We start from the raw sequence: 12,837 nt of genomic DNA on the forward strand, positions 1-12,837 counted from the left end.
AGGAGGTAGGGTGTAAATGGTAAATTATGGATTTGCTTTGAAAGAAAAGAGAGATAGAGGGACCTTGTGCAGTCGTCACCTTCACTCCCACTCCCTTCGCCGCTGCTCTCTCGCCGCCGCCCTCTCATTCCGTTTTCCCGATCAGCAAGGCTGCTAGCGACGTTTTCTACGACCGGACTTCGAGGGCTGCCGGGAAACCAACGAAGCATGACTGTTGCTGCTGCCGTTCATGGTTAGAGAAGAACCATCCCACCTCCTTCTTCATTTGCATCCTGGTGCTACCTCGCTGTTGTGACTTCGACGAACGGACTAAACCGATGTTACGACAGTCATGTTGTTCTAAACCGCCTCCCTTCATCCTTCTTCTTCTGTTCGTCGGTACCCCGCCGCCAAGAAGCTACCGTCGTGGCTCCTGCCGTCTGATATGCCTCGATGCTCCTCTCACTGGTGAAGTCGAAGTTGAAGCCAAATATACGACGTCTGGCAGTTGGAAGAGCGATTGTGGTGTCGTTGTTGTTGTGAAACGTCGTCAACCGCTGCCTACTGCCACCTCCGACCACCGCCTGCCTCCATAGGATGGCTGTGTGTGTGCGTGTGTTTTTAGTGTATGTGGTTATATTAGTGTGTGTGTGTGTGTGTGTTTTGGATGGTGCTGTAATTGTAATCATGTCGGAATACTCAATAGAACACTTGTAACCACCACCGAGAGGTGGTGGCTGCCACCACCGGCTGCCGTGTCGGGTGGCGGTGTGCTTGCCTTGTTATGTTTGACTCGTTTGGGGGATGCTTGGTCAAAGTGGGTCCAATGAAGCCCTAATGGGCCCAAGAAACCCTACTGACCTAATAAAACTCTAATGGGCCTAATGAGGCCCAAAATGACTTAAAAGCCCAACCAATTGGCTAATGGGCTAGTATTGTGTAGGAAACCCTAATTAGGGTTTGGAAAACCCCAATGGCTTAAAACCCTAATTTTGGGAATTGATCGGGTCACGAACGGTAATTATTTAGTAAAGTTAAAATATTAATTAATAATCATTAGAAAAATTAACCTAAGGCAATATTGGACTTAATGGATTAAGTCCTTAATGGGTTAAGTAAGAAACACTTAACCCTAATCATCATTTCATGTGAAAACCCTAATCTCACCCGAGCCTCGAATTGGGCCTTCCTAGTGGGCTTTGGTGATTGGACTATTTAATGGGCTTCCAAGAGTAAGCAAATGGACTAAATAATTATATGGGTTTTAGGATAAGGCCCATGTGAGAGTCTTGGGCCTAATTTGGAAAATTGGGCCATTGATGGGCCATAATTAGGCATTTATGATTATGTAATATTTTACCGTGGGAATTGGATTGGAATAATTGGATAGGCCTTAAGGAAAGACCATGTAGAGGTCTGGGCCCAATTTGGAAAATTGGGTCATATGTTGGGCTTTGGCCCATTATTAGACTTTGGGCTTGTGTAGCGTGAGTTGGACCTTGGGCTTGGAACCCAATTATTAACTGGGTATTGTTTGATGTTGACAGTTCAAGGATTTGTCAACCAACAGCTGGAGTTTTATTTGTGGGACTTCAACGGTGCCAGGTGAGTTATCCTCACTATACTCAAGGGTTTAAGGCACCAAGGCCGACCCTTTGGATTGTTATCTGGTTAAGATATGCTAGTATGACCTGTTAGATCGATATCCTAGAGGGTAGGATAATATTATGTGGTATGTGGTATGATCTGTTAGTTCGGTATCCTAGATGGTAGGATAATATTATATGTTATGTGAGTATAATCTGTTAGATCGGTATCCTAGAGGGTAGGATAATATTATGTGGTATGTGGCATGATCCGCTAGATCAGTTGTTGTCTATAGACTGCAATGTGATTATCTGTTATATATGCACATGTTTGTTTGGCGGTTAAGGCTTATCTGCTTTGTGCGAAAGCCAATAGACCTGGGCATTCCAACCTGTTGGTTGTGGGCCGTGAGTATTTCATCCCGAGGATGATTGGACTCATAGTATATGGGCATCCAACCTGTTGGTTTTGGGCCTGGGGTATTCCAACCTGATGGTTGATTGGACCCATAGTGTGTTGGCATTCCAACATGTTGGTTGAGGGCCTGGGGTATTCCAACCTGATGGTTGATTGGACCCATAGTGTGTTGGCATTCCAATATGTTGGTTGAGGGCCTAGGGTATTCTAACCTGATGGTTGATTGGACCCATAGCGTGTTGGCATTCTAACCTGTTGGTTGAGGGCCTGGGGTATTCCAACCCGATGGTTGATTGGAACCGTAGTATGCTGTTATGGTTATATGTGTATTTTTGTGTGTATGGGTATTTTGGGGGAGCTCACTAAACTTTGTGCTTACAGTTTCAGTTTATTGTTTCAGGTGCTTCATATGGCTTGGCAAGGCGAAGGCATGACCGTACACATCCTCGTGTTTTGGACTTATGGTTTCTGGGATACTCTGATATTAGATAATTTTGAGAACATTTTGTAATAACTAATGGCTTTTGGATGTTTGAAAAAGTTTTAAATTTACCTGATTTTATGGGTGTTACAATAAGACAAGTTTCATGGATGAAAGAAAGATAAAATTTTAAATGAAAAAAGTGTTAGTTTTTTGTTATGTTTAACTTTGAAAAATGGTGAAATTTGACAATTTTAAGATATTTATTATTAATTACTAATGATTTGATGTTTTTTAAGATATTAGTTGTTTGTGATTTAAGTTAATTGTCTCATATCTTATGATTTTTTTATTATTACAAGTAATATGTTTGAACTCTTAATTGCGGTTAAAAACCACACAAAATCCATGCGGTTAATAACCGAAACACAAAAAAATAAAACCGCACCACAAAAATAACCGTCTATCCGCACCACAAAAATAACCGCATCAAACGGTTTTGAAAATAGATTAACCGCATTTGCGGTTAGTGGTGAAGTTTTGGCCAATAATCGTATTGAACATCACCGTGTTCACCCCTAATTTTAAGTGTAAGTGTGTGTGTGTGTGTGTATATATATATATATATATATATATATATATATATATATATATATATATATATAAGTTTGTAAATTCACATATTATAACATCGAATTCCCATATTAAAACATCGGATGCATATATCTAAGATGATCTAAGATTCTCACATCAATTTTCAAGATTCTCGCCCTATATGTTTCTCATTTGAGTCCAAATTTTTGTAAATATGTAACTAGATTTAATTGAGTTTGTGCATGAATATGCAGATATTATTGTTGACATCGAATTTCTAGGTTCATGTATAAATATGCAGGAGGTAATCTATGTTAAGCAGTGATTTTATATTTGTGAAGGCATGTCTTCCGAAATCTACCTCCGCGACTATCCCATTAAAATTGTAGCCTTGTAGGATCTGTTGTTGTTGTTGTTTAAGGGAGTTTGCTTAAAATAAATCTCAAATCTCAAATCTGAATATAATATATGTATAAAAAATAGAAAGAATCAATGATTCATAAGATGAGAACAAAAGCCATGTGAGCATCCTAGATCGTTCTTTGTATGATTGTTTTGTTTATAATATTCATTCACAAACTTAAAACTCACAAGTCAATCGATATACTCATCTCCATACTCCATCCAACAATTTCCCATCTTGTATACTCAATAAATGTTCATAGACAAAAGCAAAAGAATAAAGTGTCATTTTCTTGGATCAAATTATTAATTTTCCCTATTCTATCCCTTTATTTTCACCAAAACATCTTGACAACAATGACTTTCACCCCGGCCCAAAGTTTTAGGGTACCTCCAAACTTAAGGTGCTATCATTAGAATTTAGAACTACAAGTTGGAAGGAGGCAGAAATGACCAAGTGATGGTATCCAATAAAGGGTCATGTCAAGGGTAGTATTGTAAATTCACATGTGAAAGTACTAGCATGACAAAGATGAAAAGGTCCCATGTCTATCCATGTTCCATTAACAAATACTGATTAGTCAAAGGAAAAGAAAAAGGGAAGGAGATGAGGAAAAGAAGAGGAAAAGGCTGGCTATTTGGCTTTTTCTGTACCCACACATCTTTAGCTTAAAATATATAGGAGTTACTAAAATGATGCTTTGTTTCATTCTTTAAAAAAAACTATTTGTTTTAATAGTTTGTGAAGTGACTGTTGACATGTACTTTTTTTTATATTTAAATAGTATTAGATGTGATGTGAACGAATGGTGTGAAATATTTAAGGCATCTATAAAAAGCGAGACAATGGGATCAATTATTGGAGCAAATCAATCAAAGGTTTCATAGATTGATTAGTTTAATCTTTCGAGAAAGAGAAATATGCCATCCTGAAATTAAGGGGAAAAAAACATGTTTTGCTCATGAGAAACAAACGATATGATTGGTTTTTTTTTGACATAGAAAGGTGAGTGCTAATACAATGTATGTCAATTACCATGGCTTTCTTTAATAAACATGAACCTCAACAACACCTACAGAAGTGTGCATCTTCTTCTTCGCTTTCTTCTCCTTCTCCTGTAACAATAAAAATATATCACTCCATTATTCAATCAAAAACACATGAATCCATAAAATATATTAGGTTTTTTTTGTTGGGATTTAAAAAACAATTTCCGTAACAAAAAGATGTTTTATAGTGCAAAAATAAAGTATTAGATTGACAGATTTAAAAAAAAAAATGGTGTAAAAAGAGGACAATCTAAAACATGGGACTATTTGGCAGCAAATAGTAATTCGGAGTGGTCCCATTGTGAAATCGGTGTTTATTTATGATTTTTTGTAAATGGTTATTTTTTTTGAAACGCCCTCCCTAATACAACTAATTTTGTCATTTCCAATAATAATAATAATAATAATAATAATAATAATATACCAAGGAAATTTAGTAAACTAACCTTTATAAAGATGGTTTTTAATAACCATTGTTTTTCAGTTTTTGAAAAATGATCATTTTCACCTAAACGTCTCATTCTGGACTATTGTTCATATTCCGGACCACTTTTCAATTTTTTTTCAAAGAATACTCCCTTCTGAAATGTTTCATTTCGGGTTTGATCTTCAAATTCCGTAAATTTTTTTTGGTTTTTTATCATTTTTTTTTGAAAAATATTCTCATTTATGTCAAAAATGTTAATTTCTAAGTATTAATATCACCGTTTTTCAATAAAATGTATGATTTTATGTACTAATATAATATATATAGTTCACATTTACTATATTTGTTTAACTTTTTGTAAAAAGCAAAAACAAATTTTTTCTTAAAATTTCAGCATTGTTCTTCGGATTTCAGACTTGAGATTTTTTTTTCAAAATTCAAAATTTTAGTCAAGAATCCGGAATGTCATTCTGTAGTTAATCAAAAACCCATTTTTTCTTAGTCCTGAATGCCCCATTCCAAACAAAAGTGGTCATTTTTGCAAAAAAAATGTTATTTTTTTCAAATATACATTAAAGAGCGGTTATATTACTCAATCTCCTGTAATAATATATTTTAAGCTTCTTCTCGGCTTCCTTCTGAGCTTTTATCTTGGTTTTCACTACAGCCTTTTCCGCTAGCTTCATCTTTGCCACATCAGCTTCTTTCATTCCAAGGGCATTTTTGTCCACGCAAAAACTTCTTCTCATAATCTTCCCTGAAAGATTTACTATTTTGCCATTGGGACATATACTTGGTGACCTCTCTAAGACTCTTAACAAAAACATCTTCTTCACACCCATGTTTCTTGCCTCATTTATAACCAACTGGTTTTGGTAATAAAAACTATTATGAAAAAAACATTAAACATGTTAAAAACAAGAATTTATATATAGTCATAATAAGTAGTAAAAGTAAGAAAATGTCAAATTACCAACATACCCCCTCTTCTCGTTTATTTCTTAATTCACGAATCTTTTCATAAACTTTGTCACTTTTTTCTGTCACCAAACGATTCCTCCTCAAAAGAATCGAGTCAAGTATTAAGAGGATGTTATCAGTTTCTTTTTCTTACCCTTTTAGCCCTCAACTTTTCAGTAATTGGATTCCTAAACTGATTAAGCTTTGTAAGCTCTTTATCGGATTGATCTAATTTGGATTTTAGTGCATCCTTTGGAAAGTTGATCTCTAGAATTTGACATTTTTCCTATACAACTGAAGATGGGGATTTGTTTATTATGCAATACAACCAAAAGTAGGAATTCAATTCCCATATTTGATTTATGACTCAATTGATGTTGTAACATCTAGCTACTGTTACAATTTCATCCAAATGCAATAAGACACTTTCTCAAGTCACGTATTTTCTACAATTTCAAAAGAGTAAACATCCAAGTCGATTTTCTTTTATGAAGTCACATTATGATTAACTTTTCAAATTTCAAGAATTTTTCTGCAATAGTGGTTTATTGTGTTTCTTTAGAGGATCATGTTTGTGTTTTTAACTTGTCGTTATGATATGACCTTAAATGACCCATTAAGAACAAACCCATTATACTTTTTCATCATCTTCATCTTCATGTGTATCCAATTCCATTCTAATCTAAAAAAAAAAACAAACAAGAATATAGCAAACAATGTGCATGCTTAGTTTGAAAGGTAAAAACAAAAGTTGCAAAAATATACATTTTCCTTCCTCTTGTTTGTCCCACTAAATTCTTTATCTACATTACAACACAAAGTAAGTGCATGCATGCATACTCAAAATCAAAATTTCTGTCCCTATACACCTTTGATTTGCTTTATATTATATTATATTATATGTTTTTAGGTAGAAAGAAATTTAAATTTTAAAGCATCTCCAAAAGCTTGATATTCCCCATGGAATTTGCAGCAACCAAAGTGGAAGACTGACTTCTCCAACACACAGATGAAATGAATTGTTCAGAGTCGTCCACTTCATCTCCTGATATTGGATCTGTGGTGTTGAATTTGTACGAAAATGCTGGCATTGGAAATGCCTTATGGTACACAAATACCTACAAAACCACCAACATTTTTTTATTATTATTTTTTTTAAACAATAAATCAAATTCAATTCTCTAAAAATCTAACACCAAAAAAAGTTTGCTACCTCATTTGTTTCTGAACCAGTCGCAATGTAACCATCAGATACCGATAATCCAACAAAGTTCTGAAAAACAAATCAAAAAAACATATCGCTTAGTTTAATTTCCGACTAAGTTACATTTCTGGTCCCTCGGTATAGCTGACTTTTGCAATTTTGGTCCCAGAACCCTTTCTCTATCAAATTTAGTACTTATTCTCATGTTTTCCTTTCCTAATGCTTTCGTATATAGGTGCATGAGCATTTTTATTTGCTTAATTTATTTTTAAATGACGATTTTGCCCTTGGATCAAATCTGAAAAGAACAGTAATGAAGTAAACAAATTACAGGGACAAATAATCGTTGTACCTTTAGGTTCATATGGCCTGTGAAGGACTGAATGGGGGAATCAAGAAGTTGAGAAGTGCATTCTGATAAATCCCAAAGCTTCATTGTGTTATCAGTGGATGAAGATACAAGAGTCATGGAATCTAAAAATTTCACATAGCTCACAGTTTTGTTGTGTCCAACTAATGTAAAAAGTGGCATACTTGGATTCCTCAAATCATAGTAATAAATCCTATGATCAGCTGAACCAAATGCTAAACTACTCCCAGAATCACTTGGAAACTGAACACAACAAACATTTGCCTTCGTTTTAATGGTCCCCACACTCGCTTCCTGCATAGACAACCAATGTAAGAAAAAACAACTTATTTACACAATTTTCAATTTTTTTTTCTTTTACTTTTTTACAATTAAATATATCTGCAGTACGTTTAGTTTTCAAAGCTGAATTGCCTGATTGATATTCCAGAGCTTCACGGATCCGTCATCACTCCCGCTCGCTATCATTGTCGGATTCGCGGTTGAAAAGTCAACCGACCACACACGTTTCTCGTGCTCTTTCAACTCCATAAACACTTGGTTCCGCGTCACATCCCATATCTGAAAAAAAAAATTAAATGACTGATTAATATTTAGGGTTAATGTCAGAAACAGGTAACCAACTATTTAAAGTGTTCAAAAAACATCCCTGAACAAAGAAAATGTTATCAAAAAGCAAGTTACTGCTACTACATTTGTTCAGAAGATATCATGACGACCTACTAATTTCCTATTATATCAGGCAAATTGAAGGGCTAATGTCGTAAATGGGTAACAAACTATCTAAACTGTTCAAAAAACACTCCCGCCCACTTCAAACACCATTCACCACCACCCATTTAAGACATTAACCCTTCAATTTACCTAATAAACAGGTTATAATAGGAGGTCAGTAGGTCGCCATGGTATCTTTTGAACAAATGTAGTAGCAGTAACTTGCCTTTTGATAACATTTTTTTTTTGTTCATGGACACTTTAAACAGTTGGTTACCCGTTTCTAACATTAACTTTCACTATCTAATAAAAGAAAATTGAATTTTTTTTTTTTATATATTTATACCTGTACTACACCTTCAAAATTACTTGAAGCAATTTGGGATTTGATGTAGCCATTCCAACAAATACTGCTTAATTTGGATCTACTCGACAATTCAACAACAGGGTAATGAATGTCACGATTTTCGTTTAGAATCGAATCGTATTCGAATACTTTTATTTTCTTGTTGACGCCAGCTGTCGCGAAGAATTCACCATCGCGATCGAATCCAAGAGAGCATACGAGGTTTGAAGAGTTTAACAAATCGCCTTGTTTTAAATCTGCTTTGACTCTTAACTTCCTAAAAGTCAAATACTTAGATAATCCATCCAAAAAGGAATTAATCCATCCGCTTTGTTTACCTTCAAAATTATTCACAGAACTTCTCTCTGTAAGAACACTACTCATTGGTGCATTTGCATTTCTTCCCACTTGTTTGAAAGCTCTGCGTCTTGTTAAAAAGTAAGCTGATTCTAGTTTCTTGAAGTTTCTCATCAACCGAGAGCTTCTAGAAGGTTGTTCATCTTGGAAACTACCGGATGTTTCCGGAATTTGGGTTTGGGTTTGGGTCATGGATCGGATCCGTTTTCTGGATCCTGAGCTGGCAGAATCATCATTGGTAAATGGGAAATCTCCAAGGTTTGAAGTTAAGTCTCCTTTTTCACGAATGGACATCTGTAATTTTGTAACTTCTTGTAAATCAGAAGATATAAAAGAAACAGTTCTTCTCAAATTGTCTGCAGATTCCTGCTTTTTCTGTTGCAGCATTAAAAGAAATTCTAGTAACAATTCCTGTTCTTCAATCTTTTCTTTGAGCTCAATTGCTGCTTCACGTTCGAGTATATTGTCTCTAGGTTCATTAAGAAATTCACTTTGTAGCACTTCACTAATAACAAAAAATACAAAATTAGAACAAGATTATGATATAAATAAGTAATTAACAAATTGTCAAATACCCAGATTGCCCTTTAAAGGAAACTCAAAACTCACTCCATTTTTGGCCGACTAGCAGGCTCTGGATGCAGTAACCATAAGCAAAATAACGCTTCTTTTGGCCATTTTAGTAATAATTGAGGAGGAAAGACACGGTGTCTCAAGCTAGACATGGTGGCGTTCTTTTCTTTTGGTGAGTTACTTGTGCAATATAACTGTAAATCGAAGTAGATGATTGAATTCGAGTGATTCAGGTTATGAGAAAGAAGTGGATGAAAAAAAATACCTCAAAGAGAAGAACTCCAAGTCGATAAACATCAGAAGCGGCGGAGCTTTGACCACCGGCGGCCTCCTCCGGGCTTGTGTACCAGTGACTTTCCATTTGCAGGATTTGTTTCATCGGGAAACGGTCTTTCTTTTCTTCCGCTTGGTCAACGTTACTGGTGTTTAGATTCTCTGAACCGGATTGCAACCAGGAGGTTTGGTTTTCCCGATCGGGACCCGAAGATGAACACAATCCACCCATGAAATCAGCTGTTTGATTGTTGTTGTTTGATTCATCCTCGCATGAATCAGAACCTGAATCTGAACAAGATACAGATTCTATGAAGGAGACACGGTTAAACGACGACATGACAAAGCAGGAAGGTCGAACATTATGAACCACAAACCCTTGTGAATGTGCGAGGTTCACGATTTCAACGATCTGTGTAAATATATGCAAGCATTCGAGAGCATCGACGACTCGTTCTGTGTTATCTAACCACTGTCGTAAGCTAACGTCCTTCGCTTCGACTGGCCGGATAACAGCTCCGTCGTCTTCCCTGAAGTAACCGAACTGAGTTCCAGCTCCGAGTCGGTTAGATTGAGGCAAGACGGAAGCAGTGGTTTTTTCTCTTCTTCTTCTCCCTGGTATGATTCCGGAATCATGATCCGTGTCACCGGAGAATCTGAAAGTTCCTGTAGGAATTATCCTAGGGTTTCTGTTCGAAACTCCTGAAGAGTTCAACCCACGCGAGCTGCCGGACCTCTGCCAACCGGATTCCGACGAGTTCTCCATTATCATCCGCCTATAGCTTTATAACGATCAGACCAAATGCATACAGTAGTAAAAAATTCTCTCGCCATCGCGAATCAGCAAAGCATTTTAGCTCCACAAACGATACAAGCAACACGTTCTGACCTGAAATTGTTTTAACATTCAAACAAGCTTTAAGAACCACACGATCACAAATCAAAATTCATGGATGTAGTTGGATAAGCAACAAATCATCAAAGAGAAAACGAAAAGCATGCAAATTTTGAGTACCAGTTACGAATTATGACGATGAGAGAAGCTTAATTGGGAGGTAGTTGTTGAGCTTCAGCCGACGGGAACCGCAAAAATCAAATCGTTTCTTTAAGAGCAGTGACCTTTTGTCCACAGCCACATAAAATGGAAAACTATTTCCCTGTCAACACACAGTGTAAGAGAGAGAGAGAGAGAGAGAGAGAGAGAGAGAGAGAGAGAGAGAGAGAGAGAGGGGGGGAGAATGAATAAAAAACAATAGTTTTCTCTTTTTGGAATGATGAAAAATCATATGTTGATAATACTTTGCAGTTTTCTATTTGAAACCCTAGACTCACCCATCATCTCCAATCCACATCTTTTCTACATGGACTACGTGGCACTTTCAGGTCCTCTAAAAACTCATAAACTTCCAAACTGCAATCTACTATAATTATATAAATTGCAGGCCTCTGAGGATGCAATAAAATATAGATTAAAGTTTGGAGGAACAGGATCTTTGATTTTGTGAGGGGCCACACCACGTGATTAGGTGATTATTGGAAGATTAGTCAACTAACATAATCTTATTAATAAACTAATCACTAACAACTAGTTAGGGTTTCCAATGAGGATATGAACAATTCACAAACCTCATCGACATCTCCGTGAAGATCCATGGGAAAATGATTTAAAAGTCCAACGAAGTTTCCAAACCATTCAAAAAACTTCAATTATGTTTTGTCTGTTCAAAAAAACTCAACGAACTTAACATTTTGTCTAAAAAGTCCAACAAAGTTCCAAACCGTTCAGAAAATTCCAATTTTGTTTTGTTTAAGTTCGTTTGGTTTTTTTTAATAGTTAAAACATGATTGGAGTTTTTTAAACGTTTTGAAAACTTCGTTGGTCTAACAAGTCATTTTATCGATATGGTAATAAGTCATGTCATCTGTTTCTCTTATTTGACTTTCAGGAAAGTGTAACTTAGTTGGGTTTTTTAGACAAAATGTTAAGTTTATTGGGTTTTTTCGAACAAACAAAACATAATTGGGGTTTTTTGAACGGTTTGGAAACTTCGTTGGACTTTTAAGTCATTTTTCCAAGATCCATAATCGGAAGAAAGCTTAATTCAACGAACGAATAAAGTTACTGATCCGAGTTTCCACGGAAGTGAGTGTAGATGGCCTGAATCGGAACATACTATTAGAGCATATGGTATGAGCAACTTGAAGTGGTGTTATGACAAGAAGCAACAAGAAGAGGGGGTGGTGTTCATGGTGTTATAACACCATGTTAAGAGGAGAGAGATAGATAAATAGAGAGAGAGAGAGAGAGAGAGAATTTGGGCAACCAATAGAAAATCACGTTGCATCATGGCCACAACAACAAGCAACACAACTAGATACAACAAGAAAGGGGGGGGGGGGTGTTGATGCATCTTAACGGTGTTGAGGATGCTCCACCTCAGCAACAACGAGATGCAACATGATTCATACATTATACTCTTACTCTCATAGATTTCTTGTTAAACCCTCTTTCATTTTTTTTAGTACCAAGTAAGTTTTTTCTTTACTCTTCTTTTCCTTACAGAAAATGGTCACATTTAACTACATTTCATTTTTATTTTATTTTTAAATATAAATAGTTGATTTATTTAAAAATAATTTCCTCGCAAAAAGAAAATGCAATGCCTTTTGAAGAATTTCTTCATCTTCTTGATTGCTCATCCTTTGAGTTTTTAGGTTGTTGTACAATCCGTTTATTTTTTAAACGACTTTCGCTATTTCTCGAAACTTTGAATTCAGTTGGTGTTTGGTACGGTACTCTTCATCTCCTTTTCCCAACTTCGTGCGAAATCTACCAAGAATGCGAATTCAAAAATGATCTTTCGGTTATGCATTTCCCTTCACCGAATCCTCATAAATGTCAACCCAAGCTTTGTCAATACTAGCTCTTCTTGGGGAGTCCATGTTATCGACCTTTGTCTTTTAGTCTCTTGCACCAATTGTTTTCCTTTGCGGCGTGGTGGGGGTTGAGCTTCTTGTACAATTTTGTCCTCTAACTCATCGATGCTTTAGTATTGTGGTTAAGAGTGAGAGGGTGGTGTTTGACTTTGGGTTTGAGATTGATGGAGTGGGGCTTAGCTTTGGTGTTGATTTGATCGGCAAAAACAACAAATTTTATGAACAT

The 12,837-nt window shown here is 36.1% G+C and overlaps 1 protein-coding gene across 2 annotated transcripts; it reads right to left on the minus strand.

Annotated features, from left to right (window-relative positions):
• Window positions 1–6,544: 6,544 nt before the first annotated feature.
• Window positions 6,545–10,910, minus strand: LOC145064994 (protein SPA1-RELATED 4-like). Of its 2 annotated transcripts, XM_079012341.1 has the most exons (8): window positions 10,690–10,909; window positions 9,667–10,563; window positions 9,438–9,595; window positions 8,472–9,333; window positions 7,826–7,972; window positions 7,394–7,705; window positions 7,051–7,110; window positions 6,545–6,955 (listed from the first exon to the last, which is right to left on the minus strand). In XM_079012341.1, exons 2-8 carry the CDS (start codon window positions 10,444–10,446, stop codon window positions 6,767–6,769), a joined length of 2,508 nt encoding a protein of 835 aa, XP_078868467.1. In that variant the 5' UTR covers window positions 10,447–10,563; window positions 10,690–10,909; the 3' UTR covers window positions 6,545–6,766. The 2 variants fall into 2 exon arrangements, with proteins under 2 accessions (XP_078868467.1, XP_078868468.1); XM_079012342.1 differs by lacking the exons at window positions 6,545–6,955; window positions 7,051–7,110 and having other exon boundaries at window positions 7,398–7,705; window positions 7,802–7,972; window positions 10,690–10,910.
• Between the last annotated feature and the right edge of the window lie 1,927 nt (window positions 10,911–12,837).

This window comes from Lactuca serriola, chromosome 7 (assembly GCF_051521515.1).
Source record: "Lactuca serriola cultivar US96UC23 chromosome 7, Lser_US96UC23_V15, whole genome shotgun sequence".
In the NCBI taxonomy this organism is placed as follows: domain Eukaryota; kingdom Viridiplantae; phylum Streptophyta; class Magnoliopsida; order Asterales; family Asteraceae; genus Lactuca; species Lactuca serriola.

Excerpts from the sequence above, each read along its gene's own strand:
- LOC145064994 (XM_079012341.1), bottom strand. The coding sequence starts at position 10,446 with ATGATAATGGAGAACTCGTCGGAATCCGGTTGGCAGAGGTCCGGCAGC. Across the intron at positions 9,334-9,437 it reads GCTAGTCGGCCAAAAATGGA|TGAAGTGCTACAAAGTGAAT; the intron begins GTGAGTTTTGAG and ends TTTTGTTATTAG. Across the intron at positions 7,973-8,471 it reads ATTTTGAAGGTGTAGTACAG|ATATGGGATGTGACGCGGAA; the intron begins GTATAAATATAT and ends TTTTTTTTTCAG.